Here is a 24042-nt window from a genome sequence, read left to right as displayed (position 1 = left end):
TCCTACTCCACTACATTTTCAGAAGGGAATATTTTGTACTTTTAACTTCAACAGATTTATTTCACAACTAGTTACTTTCCAGAACAATATTTACATGGTGAGTTTGTTATATTTGCGTTGTTGTAGATCATTAGACTGTTCAACAGTAAAAAAGGTGTTAGAATTAGATTTACCTTAACTATAAATATAGCGCTGTACGTTGGGCCATTTTGCCTAATGAGTAGCCTACTTTTACTTTTGATACTTTAAGTACATTTTGCTTTTAATTAAGTGCCATATCCTTAAGCCAAGAAGTCATTAGAGATGGACATTATGAATTTTTGTGCTTAAACTGAATAATTTTGCTGAGTTCAGTATAAAGATTTATAGTAACTCTCTATGAGTCTTTACCTATTTTAGCTAAATTTAATTTCCAATTTAACACTTTTAATCATGTTTAAATGTGTTTTTTTTCTTTTATATTCTGTCCTGATGCATTTTATGTTTTATATAAAGCACTTTGAATTTCCTTGTTGTTGAAATGTGCTATATACAGTAAATACATTTGCCTGAATTGTATGTTGTTTTCTCTTTTTGTGGAGTCACACCAGTCTCGTCTCTGTTCATCTGCAACATTAAGACACTGTTTCTGACCGTCTTCAGTCTGTCCCTGTTTCATTCACTTCAGTATGAAAAGAAAAGGAGCATTCAACTTCATACAGCTTTTATAAGCCATGCCGACTTTGGCGTTCCCTACTGGTCATTTTAAAAAGAGACGATGACAGAAAACAACACATCAACAAAGATCTGACCTGAAGATGAGATAAAAACTGTGACTGCACCAGTTTTCATCAAAATGGTAAAAAAAAAAAGCCTAAAACTAAAATAATGATGCTCTCAGAATATTTTTAACATGCAACACTTTATAAAAACTGTATATCAATAAATAAAACAAGCAGTGAAATGACAAGAACTGCAACATCAGTTATTTTTCTGTTGCTGATGAATAAATAAATTGAGATAAAAGTTTAAAATATTTGAATTAATGTGATAAATGATCATTTTCATAACATTTCTACGTCATGTGTGCTTCTTACGTGCAGCATGAGTCTGAGCAGGTTATATAATGTAACCTCCTGAGATAACCTCCGTCAGCTCGTTGTAAAATATTAATTTATATGTTGTATATTGATGTAATTCTTCAATCTAAAGTGTTTCTATATGATATTTGTTGAGTATTAATGCAAAATCAGTGGATATATCCTTTCTGTGAGAGAGGAAGAGTTCATTTTGATAAAACTAGTCAAATGTTTTCTGCTCTTATTAGTTGTGATTAATCAATAAATAAATTGTGGTATCACTGAGAGTGACGAGCAGACACTGACCTGCAGGAGTCTGAAGTATCCTGGCGTCAGTCTCCCCAGTCTGAAGATCATTTCTGCTCCTTGAGCTTCTCACACGAGCCAACGACCTTCCTGCAGAGGGAGAAAAACAACCAACACTATTCAAGATTTCAGCTCTGATCTATTTGTAGGTTCACTTCTCTAATTTGGTTAAATTTGTCTCTGGAAAAACAGACAAAACAAGCATGAACCTATTTTTACCCTTTGTCACAAGTTGTATACTTTAATGAGCCGTCTGCTTTTTATTTGAATGATTTTATAAATTATGAAGAGGTCATAATCTCACAATGAAAAGAGGAGATTAGATTTTCTCATTTATTTGTTAAGAACTTGTTTACCTATGTATTATCTCATACATTTCTCTCAAAACTTCAAATAATGAAAACTAGTTGTCTTGAAAAAGATCATCAGGAACAATTAAGCTACATTAAAGAGAACTATATCATCAGTGTTGTAAGTACTATGCTTTTAGAGACACATAAAAATACAGATAATATAATTAACAGTTTTTCATCCTTTTAAAAACAGACACTTTTTAAACTATCATAAGCTCTTCTCTTCACAAGCCATCTCACTGATTATTAAATACTCTAACATCCTTTTCTGACAACTGAACTTTATGTGTTGAAGCCACTGTGACGACTAAAGAAATACATTAAAATACTGTTTTTGTCCTTTTATGATCTGTTATATTTGTTTTTCCACCTGATATCACAACCATAATTATATTTTAAAACAAAACACAAATCTGGGACTTTAAGTTGTTACAATTTGGCACACATGAAGCTAAAGTTGATGAAAGAATGATATCTGGTTTCACAGTCGAAGTCTGAAAATGATTATTTCAATTTATGAAATGTTTAAAAAGTAGAAATAACTTATAAGTACAAATGAATCGAGGAGTTTCTACGACAACTAGACTGAATTTAAAACAAAGTGTGTCTCACAGTTTGAAGTCAACAGGAGTCGATCAACATCAGATCCAAAAGCAGCATCAGCAGCAGCGGGACGCTCGCCTTCATCGACGGCTGCAGCAGCTCAGCGGCCGCAGACCAACAGCATGTGAAGCCGCTCAGCAGCCTGAACAAACAGTGACTGAAGAGGCTCCTGTGTGTCCCCGGCTCTTTTGTACAGTGTGAACATCCCAGTCCAGTCTGACGGGCTCAACTCACACATATACACACACACACACATACACATACATACACACACTCACATTCATTCACAATGGTGCATGAAAAGCACCCGGTCTGCCTGTCAGAGATAATTTGGTCATCCAGCCAGTAAAATGTGTTGAGAGCAGAGAGAGAGAGAAGAAGAAGAAGTGGCTCTTTGCAGCATGTTGCACGCTTGAAGGAACAAGTGTGTTAATGTGCTGCAGTGAATTATGTAACCCAAAACACTGAGGAGAAAATTACTTTATAACTGTCCTAAATGAACTCTGTGAGACACGCAACTGCCAAATACTGTACAAGCTTTGATAAGAACCTTTATCCTCTACTGGACACGATTAGACCTCCATTTTTTTTAACATAAGTAATTTAGTGTAGTTGTAACTCTGATGTTACGTAAGGCCTCAGTTATCGTGATGCTACAGTGACTGTTCAGGACCTCTCTGCTTGTGTTAGGGTTATATAAAAGGAACATAACGGAAAATGAATGATGGAAACGACTTTAGCCTTTGTGATTATATGTTTAATCAGAATATTGTGAAAAATAGACGTGAATACGTGAAGCAGGGGTGCATTTTTGCTTACAAATAAAATGATATATATTTAAACTTTTCTTGTATTAAAACCTCATCTGAAATAAAATACACATTACTTTTCTGCTATTTCATTTGTTCACTATAAATACATTTTAACCATTCTGTGCATCAGACATTTGAATAAAACATGTTAAGGCAACTAGTGTACTGCAGCTGTGGTGTGTGTGTGTGTGTGTGTGTGTGTGTGTGTGTGTGTTTGTGCTAGACTACAAGGTGCTGATTGTGCACATCTAGTGACCTCATGTCTGCATTTGTTGCCAAAGTCACTTCAGTATATCTATAAGAAATAAACGACGATTCACAATAAACATGTACATCCAGAATAAAGTTTGGTCTCTTACTGATGTTCATTAAGTATAAATATACAAAATAAAGGTACATCAATTAAATAAGGAATTTCATTCATGTATCTTTCCTGCCGTCAGTCTTTTACAGACACAGTGCTGAAGTATTCGGGCGCTCGTGTTGTGGGTTGTATTTCTTCCTCAGCGGCTGTCTTGATGTGAGTTCTGGCCAGCGTCAGCTTTACTCCTGCAGGCCCCTCAGCGTCCGTGCTCTCCACAGCCAGAACCTGCCCGATGAACTGCTGAAATGCACAGCAACACGAGAACATGAATAAACATCAATAATCATCAACCAATAAAATCAATGTATGTCTCATTGTTCTTCTGCATTTGTCTTTAACATGAGCTAATTTGTAGATACATTTGATATAATTGCAGCTATACGAGGATTTCACCATACTGCTGATTATATGATTACTTTTATAATTATAATTAAAGACAAAAAGTCTAAATGTTCTTATTCTCAGAAAACAGATTCATCCAGCTTGCTGAAAAAACAGCAGGTTTTTTTCCTTTGTGGCCAAATGACTGACTGTGTGCAGTGTAACACTCATAAAATCTGTTAAAGTAGATTATGTGTTTGTGAGAAAACCTCTGCAGGATGAAGGGCGGCGTCTTTATGCTTTGACTTGTTTCTGGATGACTCAATATATTTCTCCCTCTGTGCTTTTACTTCCTGTATACAAGAAAAGACAGAATAAAAATGACAGTTGTTAAAATTCTTCAAATTCTCTGAGGGGAAGGATGATTTGGTTTATATATCTGAGGATGTAAGAAGAAGATTAAACCTTCAGGATCTCGTAGTTTGAGGTCTTGGTGACGTAATGGTCCCATGACTTAGCTGTGAGCTCCTTTTGCTTCCAGTGAGACTTTATCTGCGTTACAAAGACACAAAAACAGATAGTTTATGAAAAAAAGGCATCTGCTGAGCCTATATTAATCAATTTAAGTCTAGTTTAAACTACTGTCAGTGAAAATATCCACTGATCTGATCTGGTAGATAAATAGTAGAAAGCACCCAGAGACAGCACTAAAATCTCAGCACCTCTGTGTACATGAGCTCCTCCTCGCTGATTTCTGTCTTCTCTAGTTGCTCCAGGATGCTGCTTTGCTCCTTGGCGACCCTCGTTGCCGTGTCCTCTGTGATCTTACACACGCTGCTCAGAGCCTCCTCATCAGGGGTGACTGGCCTCACGCCGTCCACGCTCAGCTCCCTGCTGATCTCGTCCCACACCTCTCCGACCTACAGCCACATGACATGATGGATGTTCCAGTTTTTCTTTTTTAATCATCTGAAACTGTGACGTCTTTCCAATTTGATCACATTTGTAAATGATTTGTTGAGGATTTTAGAGTGTAAATCTGCAACCATGAACATTTTGGTCCCATATTTGGATCTGTTGTATCTGTATTTGACTCCTTTTTGCATTTTTGTGATTATTCTGATGACTCTGTTATTTATCTCAGTGTCCTCGCGTCTTTTTGTCATACTTCCACTGAGAGGCACCAAAGTAGAGTATTTTCAAATTCAACACACAGCAGCTTTATAAGAAAAAAAAAATCTCATTTCATCACTGACAAGCTTTTAACTCAACGAACAGCTACATTTTTACCTTGAAGTCCAGATATCTTTTGACAATGCTCAATGTCACATAATCTTTTGTCCTCAACCCGGGTAGATCCTGAAAACCTGCAAAAGTAACAAATGATCAAATTTGACAGCAGATCAAATTAAAGATTAATTAAATGATCATGAATCACATTAATTGATGTACATGTTTTATCAGTGAAAGTTAGGTTTTAGTAAATCTACAGATTTTAGGCTACATGGTTTTTAAAAAACGGCACAGTTATGGGTGCAGATGTGTTGTTTAAATAAGGGATACTGTATTTACTACTTGATCTGAAATAGGTGTTTCTTGTTAAGTAAAGTTTGAACACAGTCTGGTCTGATTCTTCAGGCGAAGCTTTACCAAGTTTGCAGAAGATAGAGTAAATCTTTGACCGCAGGTTCTCTGCCATCTCCAGCACTGATGCACTTGCCACACTAGCAGGAAACGACAGCTGGGATTCCTCCTGCTGGTGAGGACTGAGGGTCGGCCTCTTGGGATCTTAAGGTCAGAGGTGGAAAAAGAAGAAAAATTAAGACTGGAAGATATGAGAAGAGAGGGGAAGAAAAGAGGAGCAGTGCAGCTTTAAAACTTTTCGATTTTGACAGAGATGGATCTGGATCAATTCCCTTTGGTCTTTATTTACTGTTTCTAAATACATCCATCCTACAGGTAATCTATAATTTTATGTATTTTTCTAATGTGTGTTGGGTCCAATCCACTAAGGTGAACACTTTGTCCTCCACCTGCTACAGCCTGAAACGTTTGTTAATTATCAAATTTGCATTTACTCTCATGCACTGATGTTACATTAAACACAGGAAAAATCTTTTTACTTGATCTGATGCTCTGTTGTAAGTATTAGTGCCCAAAACAGAAAATGTTAATGTACTTCCAAGCAGAAAAAGTTCCTCATGATCTTGTTCTTGGCTCATTGTGTAAAATCTTTAGCTGCAGACTGACCTGCGATCTCTCCGTTTCGGCTTCGACTGACGCCCAGCTCTGCCTCCTCCTCCCTCCACAGCTGCAGCAGGAGTCTTGGAGCCGTCTGACCGTCTCCGTCCCTCCAGCTCAGGATGTGAGACACAGTGTTGGAGTTGTCGCATAATTCCAGCATGGTGGCGAGGACGATGCCGTGCACACATCTTGGGCTCGACTGAGAGAGAGAGAGAGATGCAGCATACACATGGAGAATAAAGTATGACACTTTTTAAACCAAAACAGTGACTTAAGATGACTTTCAGTCGGTGGAAATCAGCTGCTTACACCAAGTAAGTCGAGCAGAAGAAACAACCCCTCCTTAGCCAAAAAGAAATCCTCTGTGGTGTAGCAGCCGACAATACAAGACCTGACGAGACACAAAACATTCTGACTGAAACTTTCTCTGCAGTGTGAGTGCTTGTCTGGATGTCAAGTGATGATGCAAATTTATGATTCAATGAGTGAATTCTCATTATAGAGTAAACTACTGAGTGTGTTTTATACAAGGAGTAGTGGATGAGTGAATGAAGGAGTGATTTTGGACAAGCTATAGAAAAGGACATAACCTCAACAGTTGATAAGTAGCAAGTAAGACATCTTGAAGCTGATTTAACTGAGTGTCTGAATCCTCCACTGGAAAGATGTGTAACAGAGACACACTGATAGATGTAGGCTGACATGGATATGGCAAGTGTAACTGAGGTCTTTGTTGATATGTTTCATCTAAATGTATGATATTAATCAAATCCGTCAGACAGTTAATCTAATCTAAGTAAGTTGTGGTTTAGCTGAACTGACCACACACAGTCCACAGTGGACAGGATGAGCTTGTTGTGTCCCAGGCCGCTGTAAAACTTGTTGGAGCCTTTCTTCAGGAAGTGAACGACCATCTCAACTCCCTCTGATCCAAACAGCTCCTGTTCAACACAGTCACTGTATGTTTAGAGACTGATCTGAACATGAGATGAGATGGCTTCTGTCTGAGATACACGTACATTCAGAAAGGAGATTGTAATAGAATTCAGAGGTCCAAACTGAACAGATGAAGGATTAATATTCATATGTGTGATGAAGATAAATTGTTACAGTACAGGCTATCAGGGTCATTATCTCAGCTTCTCTGTACCTTTCTGTGCATGTCGGTCTCGCACAGCACTGAAAGGATCAGCTGAATATCTGACTTTATCTCCAGGGTGACGGCATCCTCCTCGTCAGGACTCGCTTCCATCTGCATCAAAATCCCTGAGAAAACCAAACAGGTCTGATTAGACTGTATACACTAACAGTATGAAGTCATATGAAGAGTTCCTGCTGATTCTGAACACCACACACAGTCAGTAAGTCAAGTTTTCATTAAAGGTACCCAGCAGCTGGTTGATGGTTCCTTGATCACACAGATCCTGGTTGACTGACTCGTCACCCAGAGACGTCACAGCTCTCAACACTCTGATGCAGTGCCGCATGTGAGCCTTCTTACTGCCTCTCCCTCCAGTGCCATGAAAGCTGTTGCCCTGACCAAAGTAAGCATCTGAAATAAAGGACGAAGGATAATAATTTACTCTTGAATTGTTTATTAAAGAATACATTTTATCTATTTTTTTGTTTTTTGGGGTTGACATGATCCACAGTGTCAGCAGGGACTTAGTATTTTGCTCAAGGGCACTCTGGTAGAACACATCATTGTTGCAGTTCGACCTTTGACCTTTCAGATACAGGTCTTTACCCTCCCATCCTTACTGCTCTCTCACCTTGCCCGACACACCAGTCCAACAGGAGCAGCATACACGCGTTACCCTGACACAACACGTAATCGTCCACCATGAGAGGAGCGACGGTGGCGAGGACAGCCAGCGCCTGCAGCTGGAGCTCCTCCTGCTGGATGGAGGACCAGTGAAGCAAACCTGGCCTGCGCTCAGCAGAGGCAGCAGGCGGCTTTATGAGTGTCAGCAGAGCCAGCATTACTCCTTCCTCTTTATAAAGCTAGGAGAGGAAACCATATAGTGTTTAAGAAATGCCACATTTAGTCTTATCACTACATTTATTCACTTACAAACATTCAAATAATCACTGTGACTGACCTGAAGAGCGGCGATGTCTCTTGACATTAAAACCAACAGATTCAAAAGTAGCTTCTTCATCTTCAAGTCTTCATTATTGTAGGTGAGCTTAAAGTTGTGGACTAAAGAGTTGTGACTTTTCACTGAAAAATAAATGAAGAAAAGTTGTTATCATGAAAGCTTCCGTTATAGTATTCGTAATAATTCAAATGTAAAAACTAAACTAAAATATATGAGAAAAGAGTCGTCTTACACTCTGGAAATGTGATGAAAGGCATGAGCTGTTTGGCAAATAAGCTTTCCTGAAAATCACAAACATGATGTCAAACAAACTGTAGCGACACATTTTACACAGTTTATAACATACTGAGAAATTATATAATTAAAAATATTATTTACACAATGTTTCCATTATACATTTGTAAGATTATATCAATATTTCATCATTTTATTCCCCGTCCTGTACTCACAATGAGCAGAGGGTTGGGATTTTCGGCGATGAGAGTTGTGATCACAAGCAGATCATTTCTGAGTTGGACGTCAGAATGTCGGAAACTGTTCAGCAGCTGGTGAAAAAACGCTTCTTTCAGAGAGCTGAGATACAAGAAAGTGAGAGATTTAATATCCATTTGTTCAAAATTAGAGCACAGGATGATTAAACAATGTCTTTAAAAGATGGAAGGTCATTTGTTCTTGACTGAAGAAAGGTCTTAAAGGGATAATCCAGTGATTTAGTGTTGAGGGGCTCACAAGTGGCACATTTTCTTTAAAGAATGATTGCAATTGATGCAGCAGAGCGTAAGTCATCTGGATTTTTAGTCCCAAGTATGGATCAAGCTCCAAAAACACTGGATCCTACAATTCCCATAATGCAACTAGCCTGCAACTTTCATTAGACCCTCCCTGCCTTTAAAACGATCCACTTCTTTAAACCTCCAATTTATATCTCAGGCTTTATCGCAGCCCAGTCCAAGATAACCCCGATGACATCATATATATTTTATATATACTGTATATATATTTGTCAGTGTTTTTAGGCTAAGTTGTACTCCTTATGACAAGTAAACAGAACTTTGTGTATAAAGTTGGTAGTGTACTCCTTTAAAGTTAATATGTTTTGGAAATGCTTATTAATAAAAATAAGGAAATTTACATTTTAAGATCACATAAATGTCAGAATTAGTTCCCAAAAATGGAATAATCTGCATTTAATTTCTTTAATTTGAGAAATAAATGAATGAAAATAGGAATTTAAAAAAATGTGTTTCTTTTTCTTATTTCACTTGGATGTTTGAGCTTCACTGTACAGAAAGATGTATGTGCAGAGTTCGACACCAGAAGGCTGTTTTGACATTTATCTTCAGAAGGAGGAAAGTTTCTCTGTGCTCACCATAAAATCTGAGTATAAGAGGTCTACATTCGAGCATGATGTCCTTACTTAAGATTTAAGCTACCACATTACTTTCATCAGCCACATTTGAAATCATCTTAAAACCACGTGAGACACATACACGACACACTCGATGGTGCTGAGCTGAGCGGTGACCTCGTCCTTGCTGCCTCTCTCCAGCAGGTTCCAGAGGATCTCTGAGGAGCGGAACAAGACCTGACCGGACGGGTCGTGTTCGTTCATGTGGAGACAGATGGTCTCTGCTCCCTGTGCTCTCAGCATTAACGCACAGTTCATATCTGTGCTTGTACAATGAAATACAATTAAAGAGATGTGATTAATGTAAAAACAACCCATTGACCTGCTGACATTGACACAAGGACACTTAAAATCACTGTTTTGATTGTGTGCCTGATTGTTATTTGATAATGAGGTGATTTATGCTCTTGAGGGCCGGCTACTTTATCTAATGAAGGAGGTCATCTGTTGGATTGACATGTCTGACTGATCCCCTCCTTCCTTCTCCTCCGTGGATCCAGAATAAAAACAGTTACTGACCGGAGGAGCTGGAGAGGATCTGAAGTGTCTGCAGGAGCTGCAGCTTGATGGCGGGCTGGTTCTCCACAGCGGCCATGGAGAGGAGCAGCGTCTGAACCAGGTCACTGCGCTCCAGCAGCTGCAGCCTGTAGCCCGGAGAGGTCGGCTGGAGCCCTGCAGAAAGAGAGTGTAGAAATACTATATATAGCAAAATAGAAAATGTTAACTGTAAGAAAGAAATAAAACAAATAAAAGATAACACAAGAAGAAAATAAAGATACAAACCCAGTAAGAATGAACCAAAGTGCCTCTTAAGAGAAAATGAGGGGAACAAGAACAACACAGATAACTAAAGTGATACACCAGTAATAAAAGGAAAGAAAAAGTTAGCTAATTGAATTATTATTCAAACTTAGGCCACAAGATAAGAGGAATAAGAGTTTTCATTGAAAGAAATAATGAAAATATGAAGGAAAATAAATACAAAAGATATCAAAATGTGAGCTTAACTGATGGTGGATTTTCTGGAACCAGTGCAAGTATCTGTATATGTTGCCAATATTACATTTTTATGCACACAAAAGTGTGTCACAAAGATGCATAAAGCATGACATTAACAATCATATTTACAAATAATTTTAAGCCAATATTAGTTAGTAGGATCAGCTTTATGACTATGTATCAGTTAAACTCAAGAAAAGAAAACAAAAGAAAACAAACGAAAAAGAAAAGAAAAGAAAAACTGAGCTACGACACCACAGAAGCCATGAGAGAGAGAGCCTCACTTAGTGAAAGTCTAGAAAATCGGTTGTCAGAGTGGAAAGTCCAAGGCTTTGGTTTGGTGGGACGGTCCGTACCATCGAGCAGTTGTTTAGGAGCCACACAGCTGTAGAACGATTTCACAGATTCAACTAACTGCTGCCTCACGTCAGCATCTGACACCCTCATCAGACGCCCTGCCAACACAAAGACATCTGTCAGAGTCACTTCTCAAAGCAACGCCTGCTTAAAAAATTAAAAACGTATTTTAAAAGTTTAACGAAAATAAAAAATACAAAATAAAACTAGAAATAGAAGCAACATTGTCTTGCGTTACAAAAAAAGAAAATCTTTAATGAGTGATTTGTGTACCCATGTGACCGAGGAACTCTGTGACGTCCTGAGTATAGTTCAGCTCATCAGACGCCTTCTCCTTCAGGAAGGGAAACCTGAGATGAAAGCAGAGCAACACAATAATAATCAGATGATGTCACAAGAAAAAAAAAAGGATTTTCTTTGCATAATTGAAATATTTGAAGCCCTTACCTACAAATTTTAAGTGCCTCACACAAAACGGGCACATATTCATGATGATCCTTCACTTTCTCAGCACAGATGTTGAGGATTTTGGCGACGCCCGCGAGCTCCCTCAACAGCTTGAAATAGGTTAAGAAGTTTAAACATTTTGGCGTTCACTCTTAAAGAGATAAATCAAAGCGAGGGAAGGGGGAGTGATGAGGCAAAGATCCGTCATAATGACTGAGGTTATTTCTGAGCGGGGGAAAATGCTGACAGACTCAGCAATCCAGCAGTAAATTAGAGCCCTGGGAGTCATGTTTGGCTGTGTGTTCAGGTTTGAATAAGTGCAGAATCTATTTCCATCACAGCACCAGGGGACGATAATGAGGAAAATCTGACAATCTGCTGCAGTGTGTGACACCAGAGAGACATTATTTTGTAAAAAGGGGGGTGTGTGTGTGGGGGTGTGTGTGTGTGTGTGTGGGGGGGGGGGGGTAGTCGACCTGCATATTGGTCGACTACATTCACCAGAAAAGATACAAATCCATTTTGGCTTCTCTTCAGTAGTTTCTTCAGCACAAAAAGATGTCGCTCCTTCAGGTTTGTCTTGAAGAAAAAAACAGACTATTCGGCATAATTACACATAACATAATCAAACTTTATTTATATGGCACCTTTCATACAGACTAGCATAGTTCGAAGTGCTTTAGAGTTAGTTGATTGACAAGCTGATAATAAGACAGAACAAGTGACAACATAAAGAAAAGGAATAAAAACAAAGATCTAATTAAAGACAAAATTTAATTAGAGAGATTTAATTAAGAGAAAATAAAAATGATAAAAATGTTTAAAAATTGAAATAAAAGAAGTAAAAATAAATAATTAAATAGATTTTTAAAAATGATTAAATAAATAAGTAAAATAAGAGAGGATAAGAGAAAAGGTTTATTAAAAGTTGGAGTGAAAAACTAGGTTAAAATAGATTAAACTTAAAACTGAACATACAATAAAGGTCTGATGATATTATAGTTTTAACTTACTGTTAAAGGATCTTTAAGAAGACGAATCACCTTGTTGAGTTCAAGACTTTTAGCACTGACCTGTTGAGAAAACACAGGCCATACCTATTAGAAAATACTTATTTAAAACATGACATTTGGTCCCCACTGCCACCCATATTTGTTAGGAAAGAGTTTGGCTATTGCTGAATGAGTTTTGTTTAATAAAGTATGAATAGATATATTTGAAGATGCTTCACAGGCTTTTATCCAACTGATTATTATTATAATTTAGAGAAACTCAAGAGGGACACTGATGTAAGTTATTCTTTATGTTTGGAGCTCAGAGAAACGCTGGTACATTTATTTTGGTCTTGCCTGCACAAATAAAGGAATATCTTATATTATCTTAAACGTAAGAGTAAGTAAAATGTCATGATTTATTGCTGAACACTTTATGTTACTTTGGAAAAGTGTATTATTTGGATTCACTGAATATGACAGGAATCTCTGCTCTCAGCTTTATTTAATTTATTTACTATTTATGACCAAATTCTGTATTCATGAATCAAGAATTTAAGGCAAAAAAGCCAAACTTTGTCCATATCAAACAATTAAAAAAACAACATAGTAAATGTGTGTAATTGTGGCAAATAAAAAAAGTCAATTAGGATTGCTGTCCCGGTCTTTCTTCTCCATATCAAACAATACATTTCTTCTACATTTCTTCAATATGTGAATATATCTCTTTTTCAATATTACAGCCTTTAGTTCCTCCTGGTGTATTTTTTAGACACAAGTTGTATACAAAGGTGCTGATAACTTGCTGAATCTCTCAACAAAGAAGATTAGCTGTCTGCACTCATTAATTATACTAAATCAGGAGACACCACAGCAGTATAATAAGTATGTGACTTAAAAAACAAACTCTTTACCTCCTGAATATGCTGAGTCTTGCCTGATGCTCTTGATCTGATTACATGGATGTCTGGTTTTCCTCTGTGCACAACTTTACCTGAATCCATTTTGCAAATTTTCGAGAAAAACTTCTTGCTTCAACTGCCGCAGTTGTAGATATGTCACTTTTAGATCATTTACATCGTTTAAAACATCACAAATAAGTCCCAAGTTTACTATGTTACTGCGGTATTTGTAAGCTAATGACAACTTGCTATCCCAAAAGAAAACTTAACCTTAATTAAAGTTGTTCTTCGTGTCAAATATCCGTGAAAATCGTCTAAAGGTATCGATGATCTCACTCTTTACTCCTTTTATGTTGCCGGCGTACAACCGTTGCTATGGTTACCGTGTAGTACGGAGAGCAGCTCAGTGCAAACCTTATAACCTAGTCAATTTTTTTCCTAGGATGGCGAAGTTATGACCCGCCCTACTCTGGCTCTGATTGGCTAGTACTCCTTGCCTTTCGTTGATTGGATTGGTTAGGTTTAACCCTGAGGAGTTTGATTGGTTAGAGTGAGTGTAGGAATATCAGAGTAAGCCAATCAGCAGCTGAGTAGGGCGGGTCAAAATGTTGCCGTCCTAGGGGAAATAATGCACCCATTTCCTCTTTAAACACAGGAAGTGGTATTCTGGCAACAACAACGCATTGATCCCCTCCCCTCCACCACAACAATAAAAGAGAGACGGGTTTTATTATTACAAAACCGCCAAACAAACTCGTGAAAACGTCCATAAATCGCGGTATTTAAAGAAACGCCGCGGAGTGCCATGCTCTCGGATGCAGGTCAGTGCTCATTACGCTGCAGCTGCTCGCTAACACTTGCATGCTAAACGTGACAGGCTCACAGTGTTTAAACAGCCCCTCTGCTGTGTGCATTTGTCCAATGTGTGTCTGTTTTTACCTGCTAATTCACCTGTGTGTCATTTACTTTTACCAGTCTGTAGTTAGCTACGTTGTTTTAGTTGCATTTGAGCATAATGTTGTCTATTATACAGAGCCACCAGTCACAACAAAGGCCCCATTTGACAACCGAGCTGCACTGCATTTGTCTGTGAGAGACTGTTAGAGATATATAATGTGGTCACTGATGTTTAGACTATTCTGGGAATGCCTCTGGTGCCCGGAGAGCCAAGAAGAGGAGCTCCGGGGAGTCACCGGGGGACGGACAGACCCTGCGCTCCTCAGGAAGGCAGATAAATGTCCGTGTGAAGCGCACCAACAACCCTCCACCTGGACAGGTAACCTGCAGCATGTCCAAGCTGTCTCCCTGCTGAGCACAGCCATACCTCATGTAACCCCTCTTTCCCTAAAAAACCTACTGAATTCAAATAAAGTAACTTGTCACATTTTTAATCATTCAGTATTAATCTCAGCACTACTTGCACACTTCACACCTTTGCAAAACCAAATTAGGGGTTTGAGGGCCCCAGACAACCTGTCATGCTTTATTTAAACCCTTTCTCTAACTGGGATTATTGGTTTTGGTAGAAGAAGTGAAGTAGTGAAGAATGAAAGTGAGGTGTTAACAGCACAATGGACTTAAAGTGTCTTGTTTTCAAGGTGGAGCTTTGAACTCTTCTGTAAGGATGGATAGTTTAACCAATAATAATGCATCATATTTTATTTGTTATTATTTGAATCTGCAGCATAGCCAGTCACATTTATCTGTCAGGTAAATGTACAATGTTTTCCTCTGAAGTAGAAGTATACAGGTGCTTATTTTTTAAGAGCTTTCAGAGACTTTTGTAACTAATTTCAGGGTACAATGAGTTAGAATACTAACAAAAGTTGATATGCTTCATATATAAACATCATATATTAGATATTCATATAAACCCAACCTTTGGCCTGGAGCTATTTGCTCTCTCTGTCTCTGTTTTAGTTTGATGTCTCTGTGTGTGAGATCATAAAACATATGATTTGTACTTTATTTTTCCATCTTCTTTTCTCTTTTTCGCTCAGTGTCTGTCAGCACTGTACAGCACATTGAATCAAATGTGTTGTGTTTAAATCAGAGATGCACAGATCCAACTTTTTCTCTCCTGCCACCAATTCGGATACCCCAACTCAAAGTGTCTGCAAATTCAGAGTACCAATCCAATACCAGGTTTAAAGTCTGTATTATTCTTCATACTTGGAATAATTTTAATATAAGTTATGATGAGGCCAAGAATTGCTGTAGCATTAAAAACTGAGTCAGGAGCCCATTGTGACTGAATGAATGTAACTCGTTGTGGAAACACCAAATTTAACCTTTACAAAGAAACTGTATTTATTGAGTTTCAGTCGTGTCGTTACTGGTACCCGATCAGATCGGTGCATCCCTATAAATAAAATATATTTATAAAGTACTCTATAAATGAGGTTTAGTTTGGCAATGACCCTCTCCTCTGGTTTCCAGAGCAAAAGAAAAGCTACAGACACAGAGGAGGAAGATGACCAGTCCGAGAAGAAGTACAGGAAGTGCGAGAAGGCTGGATGTTCTGCTACGTACCCTGTTTGTTTCGCGAGTGCATCTGAAAGGTAGAATTCAGAATAGAAAATCACAACCTTACTTTTATCACTTCTTTGTAGACACAGATGCATGTGATGGTCATTATCAGCGTGTTTTGACCCGTCTGTCTCTTCTCAGGTGTGCTAAAAACGGTTACACATCTCGCTGGTATCATCTGTCATGTGGCGAGCATTTTTGCAACGAATGTTTTGATCACTACTACAGAAGGTAAAAGAAATATTACCAGAGCAACCTTGCACACAACCTCAAAACAGTAGTTTTTATATATTGTAAATTTATAGATATTAAAGTGTTTTTTTGAGGTGTCCAGCATAGAAATATACTGTAGCAGCATGCCCACTCTTTTCCTCCTGGGTAATTAAAATATGTATGATCATTTTTTCTTTTTTCCAATGCTAGTCACAAAGACGGCTATGAGACTTTTGCTGCGTGGAAGAAGGTGTGGACTAGTAATGGAAAAAGTGAGCCCAGTCTCAAGGCGTTCATGGCAGATCAACAGCTGCCTTTCTGGGTAAGAACAGGCAGCTTTTCTGGTTCCTGTTAAACAGCTGCATGTGGTTATTTTAAGTCCTCGATGTCACAAATACAGAAATGTTCTTTTTGAAATGTTCTCATTCAGGTTCAATGTACCAAACCGGACTGTAGGAAGTGGCGTCAGCTGACAAAGGAGATCCAACTTACTGCTTCCCTAGCAGCAACGTATCGCTGTGGAATGAAGTTCAGTAACATCAAGGTAAACAGGAAGTAGAAAAATAATCAACCAACCACTCATAAAGTGCCTTTTTTTATTTTTTTGTGTGATGATAATAGTTTGTGTTTGCTAACAGAGTGAGGGACCAGACCAGTGCTCCCAACCAGAGGACTTGGTAAGCTGGTGCTGCATGCTATGATCTGTTTTGGGATATAAGCAGTTCTAACAAACTGCATTTAAGCAAAGTCTGCAACCAATGTGATTAAATTAATTTGTCATCTCTCTCACATTAATTCCCATAGAGAGTGGCTGAGGTAACTGACAGCTGGTGGCATTCGATGCTGATTTTGCCGCCATTGTTTAAAGAAAGCCCGGCCAGCCCTTTCCTCGCTGCTTACTATCCTGACTGTGTTGGAATGAGTCCATCAGGCTCTCCCAGCAATGTGTCTCTGGCTGATCTGAGGGCAGATCACTGCAGAGCCGTCCAGCCACAAAGTAAGGGCGTCACTGTGGGAGAAGTGGCAGAACTACAATCCAGTGCACTAGAAATGTACTCACACACATTCAGCAGTTAACAACACAAATCTGTAGACAAGAATATTTTGCTCCCATGTATCAGAGAATAAAGAACTCTGAAATTAAACTGAAGTAAGCAGCCATTGTTTACTGTACCATGCTACACAGATAATTACTCCATATATTGAGAGATGTGGGACTAATTAACCCATTCAGAGATATCAATCTAAAACACATGCTGATGTGATGTATTAATCTTAACTGTTTTCCTCAGTTCCAGGTCTGTGTCCGTACTTTCAGCCCTTCTACCAGCCTAATGAGTGTGGCAAGGCACTGTGTGTGAGACCGGATATGATGGAGCTTGATGAGCTTTACGAGTTTCCAGAATTTTCCCGTGATCCCACCATGTATCTGGCTCTGCGCAACCTTATCCTGGCCTCGTGGCACAAGAACTGCAAGGTACAGTGCAGACCTGTTAGGTTTTTGAACCAGGAATAGAAATAGCTTGTTGTATTTCTCTACCTTTTGAATAAGCCATTTCCTCTTATGTTTATTATGACAAAAATCAGCAAGAAATTAAAGCAACAAATATTAAAATCTTTTTTTCCTTAAGGAGGTGCTGACGGCTCAGAAATGTGCACAGCACATCATTGTTCGGGGATTGGTGCGTGTGCGCTGTGTGCAGGAGATGGACCGGGTGCTCTACTTCATGACTAGGAAAGGTCTGATCAACACAGGTGTGCTGGCTGTCAAAAGGCCTCTGCTCCCTGAAAGATATCGCTCTGTGAGTGTCCTCATCTTCACTTGATCATGAAACTTTAAAACAGCAAGTTTTTAAAAAAATCTTTTTTATTTGGTCAGGCTTATATCTGATATTTGGTCATTTTTGCAGAAGAACGTTGTCATCATTGGTGCCGGAGCTTCAGGGCTGGCTGCTGCACGGCAGTTGCAAAACTTTGGCACTCAGGTAGCTGTCATATATCTTCATACACCTGTTATTTTACTCTTTTTGCTGGACACAGAGCTGCCCCCTCACATGCTCTGATTTCATTGATTTACAGGTGGTGGTGCTTGAGGCGAGGGAGAGGATTGGAGGTCGTGTGTGGGATGACACCTCTCTGGGCGTCACTGTAGGTCGAGGAGCTCAGATTGTAAATGGCTGCATAAACAACCCCATCGCTCTGATGTGTGAACAGGTGGAGTAAAATTCTTACATGCTGAAAAATATGAAAAGGAAGAATGTGACTCTGGCCATCTGTGTTTTTTTCTGAACTGCGTCTTCACTCTTCTGCTGCAGATGGGAATCAAGATGCATAAACTGGGAGAGCGGTGTGACTTATTTCAGGAGGGAGGACAGGTCACTGACCCAGCCATCGACAAGCGCATGGACTTCCATTTCAACGCCATCCTGGATGTGGTGTCAGAATGGAGGAAGGACAAATCCCAGAACCAGGACACACCGCTCGGAGGTACTTCACTGTTATCACCGAACACAGCATGATTATTTCCATATAATGTGTGTGTGGTTCACTGACATTCAGCAAAGTCACTTAAACCAAGGCATTGTTTCTCACCTGGGGATTATTAGAGTAGAAAAATGCACAGAGGGAGTGTTTATTTTCACTCAGGCTGCCTTCAAACCTCCTTTAACCATTTTCTGCTTTACCTGGGATTTTTGCTGTTTTATTCACACCAGAATCATCACAGATTATCACAGAAATCTGATAATTTACTGCAACTGTCATAATGGAAATTTCCTGACTTCTGTTTCTATTGTCAACACAAATGTATTTTATCTTACAGAAAAGGTCCAAGAAGTTAAAAAGAACTTTATTCAGGAGTCTGGGATCCAGTTCAGTGAGCTGGAGGAGAAGGTGCTTCAGTTTCATCTCAGCAACCTGGAGTATGCCTGCGGAAGCACATTAGACCAGGTCTGAAGAAGTCAAACTATGAAAGGCTGCAAGATTTTTTTTTTTTTTTTTTACAGTGAAATATCCGGTGCCACCTGAATTTCAGATGTTTTGATGCATTGAAATTTCATGCTGGATTATTTATTTTTGCAAACATCCCTAAATCTGGACCTGTGCCATGTAGAATCAGAAAATCCTTTATCCCAGAAAATGGCGACATTTGTCTGTGTTTGTGTGGAGATGTTGTGTCATTTTATCTGTGTGAGCTTTAAGAAAACTTTTTAAATGGACCTCCAATGACGTGTTTGCATTGTCACAGGTTAATTTGTTGTTTGGATGGTTAATATTGTGTCTTCTGGATAATCATGACTAAAAAAATGTTCTCGGGTATATGTATGTTTTATCTGTAGGTATCTGCCAGATCCTGGGACCACAATGAATTTTTTGCCCAATTCTCAGGAGACCACACTTTACTCACCAAGGGCTATTGTTCTATACTCCACAAACTGGCCGAGGGCATCGACATCCGCACAAAGTGTCAGGTGTGAAATTCAACCTTTTAATTCTAGCTGCTACTTGTATCTCTACTACATGAAGGTGTATATGACATAGATTAATCTCAAAGGGAAAAATGTAATGTGCATTTTTGTTTTAGGTTAAGACCATTGACTACTCAGGTGACGTTGTCAAAGTTACTTCCTCCAATGGTTCCCAGTGGACAGCGCAAAAGGTAAATATGTGTTTAATAGAGGGGTTATGATGCGGCTGGGGTTGGTTCTTTAAAAAAAAAAAAAGATAAGTTCCTTATCATCGACTGTTCCTCATGTTGATATATAATCTCCAAAAATTATATTTGGACCTCAATTTAGTACATTTTTGAGAATATTATCTGTAGGTTTAAAACCACTTATTATGAGTTCTGTCAGATTTTCTTACAGATATCGTCTTTAGCCTGTAATATTATTCAGTTTTTCTTCTTCTCTTTCTTTACTTCTTCTAGGTTCTTGTTACTGTCCCGTTGACTCTACTTCAGAAGAACTTGATTCAGTTCAAACCCCCACTTCCTGAGAGGAAACTGAAAGCGATTCACAGTCTGGGAACAGGCATCATAGAAAAGGTAATGTATGTAAAAGCAAAGAAATGTATGTTTAATTCAAAGTGAAAACATCAGTAAATGTATATCTGTAAAGTGTTTCTTTTATATCAGCCACGTTTTAAGTAACAAAATATGAATCTAGTAATCATAATGCCCTGCTGCTGCTGATGATTAAAAAAAGTTCCTTCCTTATATTGCTAAAGTATCATTTTTAAAACCTCCTACAGATCGCTCTTCAGTTCCCCTACAGATTCTGGGACAACAAAATCCAAGGGGCGGACTACTTTGGCCACATCCCGCCGGCTCCTGACAAGCGAGGCATGTTCAGTGTCTTCTATGACATGAATCCACAGGTTGGTTTTTCTCCTTCTACCCACAAGACTCAGAATCGAACAACTTTTTTACAGTTAAAAAGTTACACATTTATAATTCAAGTGAAATGACACCTGTCCTACTTAAGGAAAACATGTTTGAACTATTGGTGATGGATTGCAAGAGAGTAGCAACCAACAACACAACAAGACACAGAAATATTTAAAAAAAGCAGTGACTTTAAAAAAGAACCTGGAAATTCCCCTGATTACATTCACATTGATATCGAGATGATAATGTACCTAATTGTGTGTGTGTGTGTGTGTGTGTGTGTGTGTGTGTGTGTGTGTGTGTGTGTGTGTGTGTGTGTGTGTGTGTGTGTGTGTGTGTGTGTGTGTGTGTGTGTGTGTGTGTGTGTGTGTGTGTGTGTGTGTGTGTGTGTGTGTGTGTGTGTGTGTGTGTGTAGGGGAAGCAGGCTGTCCTAATGTCTGTTATCACTGGTGATGCTGTTCCTTCTCTCCGGGACATGGAGGACAAGGATGTGGTAGACGAGTGCATGAAGGTCCTGCGTGAACTCTTCAAAGAACAGGTAATGCTGTCACAATCTGTCACAGGGCTGATAACACACCTGCACTGCCATTTTTTGGATAATACAAACACTTTTATTCAAGATAACTGATGATTACAGGATTTATACATGTAAGAATAAACTGACTCTGAAATGAACTTACTAAGGCAAACCAAAAAAAGTCCCAGGAGCAGCAACTATATTAAGTCACATTCCTCTGAATCTAAAAAGCAATGAAGTTGATGTATGACTCTGACCAATAATGGGAAGTGGTGTCACATTTCTGTAGAGTCGTAATGGTTATTGTTATTTAATACTGAGGGACGCTTGACTGGATGTTGAGATCCTTTTGAAATACACAGCTCATTCTCTATAAACACCAAACACATCAATTACGTTCATACACAGTTTTATAGATTTACTTGTGATATATTGTGAGTGTGCGTGCATGTTTTTTTTTCTTTTTTTTTTCGTTTTTGATGTCGCTTCCTGTTTTTGACAGGAGGTCCCAGAGCCACTGCATTCTTTTGTTACACATTGGAGCAAAGACATGTGGTCCCAGATGTCCTACAGCTTTGTGAAAACGGGAGGCAGCGGAGAGGCCTACGACATCCTCGCTGAAGACGTGCAGGGAAAAGTGTTCTTTGCTGGCGAGGTAATGATGCTTTTCCTACTGTGACTCTTTGGGTTTGGGTTTCTGCAGGTGTGTGCTCTTTAGTTTGTTCAGAACAGAAAGACTGTTTCTGTTGCCAGAAATGTAATGTTCTGAAATGACTTCCAGGATCCATTTAGCACAGAAATTATGATCCTTGACATAGACTAAATGTCTACTGTATCATATCCGTTACTGATTTACTCATTTACTTGTGCTATTACTTTAAAGGATGAGGCTGGCAAATTTCTATATTATTCTTATTGTCAACAAATTTCATGTGCAGAACCAAACCAACTATTCTGCCCTCCCTAGGTGTAACTGACTGGCTAGTATGGCAGATAGCGAACAGTCTTCACAGTGAACAAAAAGCTGATGTAAAGTTGAGGCTCTTTATTGACATGATTACCCTGAACCTCGTTGCCACACATGTTCCCACACATGCTCAGTGGCATCTGCCTTACACTACAGACTTGATATCATTTTAGATTTTGGATATTGTGATATGGCATAAATGTTGTCTTTTCCTGGTTTTAAAGTTGCATTAAAGTACTCTGATGTAATTTTCTGAACCCACCAGATGGTTCTAGCACTTCTATTGTTTACCTTTACTCACTTAGTCATTATATCCAAACTACAGAAAATCCCTTTTTTAAGCACTGATTTGAGCAGCTGGTTTATGTTTTGTCCTTAACATTGCAGACTGTATTTCTGTAAATGCCTCTATTGTTACTGATTTATTCTTACTGTTTTTTTCTTTGCTACCAGGCCACCAACAGACACTTCCCTCAGACTGTGACTGGAGCCTACCTGAGCGGAGTCAGAGAGGCCAGCAAGATGGCTGCTATGTAAACTCTTACAGTCCCAGAGCACTCAAAAACACCAGCATGGACACACGGGTTGCACAGAGCAATGCATCATGCATTCATGAACCCGGACTGTGACTCCAGTAATGGCTCCACTTGACATGATGTTTCACTGAACTGTAATGTGTCTGATCAGCAAGATGCCATAGTTGCTTTCCAATAGTGGGGTCAAGAAGGACTCTCCAGGGCCTGGCTCTAAATATTTCATACAAGATAAGTTAAACACTTTATATTTAAATCAAAAATCCAATGTTCTTTGTTGGTGACAAGATGCAAAAAAACAAAATGTAGCAAGACATGAATAATGGATAGTACCTGTGCAGCTCTCTGGTTGGGTCTGCTGTGCTGGAAAGCAGGAAGTTATTAAATTTGTTTATTGAATAATGTACTTAGCACTTCTGTGATGGTCAGAAACATTTAATTTTGAGAAATTATGGTGCATGAAACATTGGTAAATCGTTTAATTCTGAACTTAGTTGCATATGATTTAATCTCCAAGGAACTCTTAAGAGATTTATATTGCAGTGATATTTAAAACATTTTCTTTTGAGAGTTACCTACCGATGTTTTTTACAACTAATGATTTTGTATTGTTCTATATGTGATTAATGTGTTGGTACAACTGGTGACATGATAGGCAGGAAAGGTTAGATATATTGGAGTATTTCTGTGATTTAGCACTTTTGATTTAGAGCGTTTATTTGATTTAAAACGGTAAGAAAAAAAATTAATTAATGATGCGTGAGAAGTTGAATTCCTCGCAGGACTGAGTGTGATGAGAAGACACCAAGTTGCCCCCCCTTACTTTCTCAGGGATGTGATCAGGACAACATAAAATTATGTCATTGGACAATGCCGAGGTTGGTTAGAAACAAAATAACAGCCAACCAACCAAAGGAGGAGAAAAAACCCTCCATATTTGTCTTGTAGTAGTTCCTGAGTAATTCTGTAAGTTCCTGAGGTTTGGGGTTGGGGAACAGCACAACAATGTCCTTACTTTCTTTGATTTATGTTGACTAATGAAGCTTTATATGTGTAGGTCATCATATTTCTGTCAGTACAAGTAGATGATCATGTCTTGTTTGTCAGACATTACAGTGCTTGAGTATTTATCATGTATGTATGTAATAAAACTGAGCTGTCAACTGCCATAATTATATGTTTAACTTTTATGAATTTTTTTTTATTTTGTCCTATGTTTCCCTTTTTTGTCAGTAATTGTGACATTTATGCCACATTACGTTCGTTCATTAATAATAATAATAATAATAATACATTTTATTTTTAAGGCGCCTTTCAGGGCACTCAAGGTCGCCTTACAATACAGATAAAAAACAATTAAAAGAGCGAAAAGGGACACATGTAAGTGCAATAAAAAACAAATACAATCAGAAAACTGCAGGATGGATGACAAATTAAAGTCATTCAGAAATAGAAAAAGGATTTGTGAATTTGGTCAAATAGTAAACAAATCATTTCAATAAAACTAAGAGCAGATAGTGTTGTCATATTCAGTGAATCCAAACAATACATTTTATATCAGTCATTTAAGAGTCGACAAAATTAGCAATAAATCACGACAATTCACACCACAGTTGCTGTCAAATATA

The 24042-nt window shown here is 38.5% G+C and overlaps 2 protein-coding genes across 2 annotated transcripts; one reads left to right on the top strand and one right to left on the bottom strand.

Annotated features, from left to right (window-relative positions):
* Positions 1 to 3571: 3571 nt before the first annotated feature.
* Positions 3572 to 13370, bottom strand: LOC133995897 (cilia- and flagella-associated protein 69-like). The gene is made up of 23 exons (XM_062435409.1): positions 13281 to 13370; positions 12388 to 12447; positions 11888 to 11953; positions 11375 to 11484; positions 11201 to 11277; positions 10927 to 11025; positions 10091 to 10243; positions 9654 to 9831; positions 8613 to 8736; positions 8396 to 8444; positions 8164 to 8285; positions 7834 to 8065; positions 7449 to 7613; positions 7212 to 7327; positions 6884 to 7002; positions 6371 to 6452; positions 6068 to 6260; positions 5468 to 5605; positions 5108 to 5184; positions 4540 to 4737; positions 4283 to 4369; positions 4087 to 4170; positions 3572 to 3736 (listed from the first exon to the last, which is right to left on the bottom strand). The coding sequence occupies exons 1-23, from the start codon at positions 13368 to 13370 to the stop codon at positions 3572 to 3574; spliced, it is 2784 nt and encodes a 927-aa protein (XP_062291393.1).
* A 570-nt stretch (positions 13371 to 13940) lies between these two features.
* On the top strand, positions 13941 to 23586 carry LOC133997014 (lysine-specific histone demethylase 2). The gene is made up of 21 exons (XM_062436556.1): positions 13941 to 14089; positions 14402 to 14544; positions 15708 to 15829; positions 15939 to 16028; positions 16221 to 16332; positions 16441 to 16554; positions 16649 to 16687; positions 16815 to 17007; positions 17303 to 17487; positions 17642 to 17812; positions 17921 to 17995; positions 18090 to 18224; positions 18326 to 18497; positions 18832 to 18959; positions 19349 to 19480; positions 19594 to 19668; positions 19939 to 20055; positions 20262 to 20387; positions 20813 to 20935; positions 21417 to 21569; positions 22335 to 23586. Exons 1-21 carry the CDS (start codon positions 14074 to 14076, stop codon positions 22416 to 22418), a joined length of 2505 nt encoding a protein of 834 aa, XP_062292540.1. The 5' UTR covers positions 13941 to 14073; the 3' UTR covers positions 22419 to 23586.
* The last annotated feature ends 456 nt before the right edge of the window (positions 23587 to 24042 follow it).

Source organism: Scomber scombrus, chromosome 16, assembly GCF_963691925.1.
Source record: "Scomber scombrus chromosome 16, fScoSco1.1, whole genome shotgun sequence".
Lineage (NCBI taxonomy): Eukaryota > Metazoa > Chordata > Actinopteri > Scombriformes > Scombridae > Scomber > Scomber scombrus.
The sequence above is the reverse complement of the archived record's forward strand: the minus strand, read 5'-3'. Positions and strand labels throughout refer to the sequence as shown.

Bases quoted from the DNA above. Each gene is read 5' to 3' on its own strand.
- LOC133995897 (XM_062435409.1), bottom strand. From the start codon at position 13,370: ATGGATTCAGGTAAAGTTGTGCACAGAGGAAAACCAGACATCCATGTA. The intron at 8,445-8,612 runs GTGAGTACAGGA...TGTGATTTTCAG, and splicing joins ATCCCAACCCTCTGCTCATT to GAAAGCTTATTTGCCAAACA. The intron at 7,328-7,448 runs GTACCTTTAATG...TGGTTTTCTCAG, and splicing joins AACCATCAACCAGCTGCTGG to GGATTTTGATGCAGATGGAA.
- LOC133997014 (XM_062436556.1), top strand. The intron at 16,688-16,814 runs GTAAGCTGGTGC...TAATTCCCATAG, and splicing joins GCTCCCAACCAGAGGACTTG to AGAGTGGCTGAGGTAACTGA. The intron at 17,488-17,641 runs GTACAGTGCAGA...TTTTTCCTTAAG, and splicing joins CGTGGCACAAGAACTGCAAG to GAGGTGCTGACGGCTCAGAA.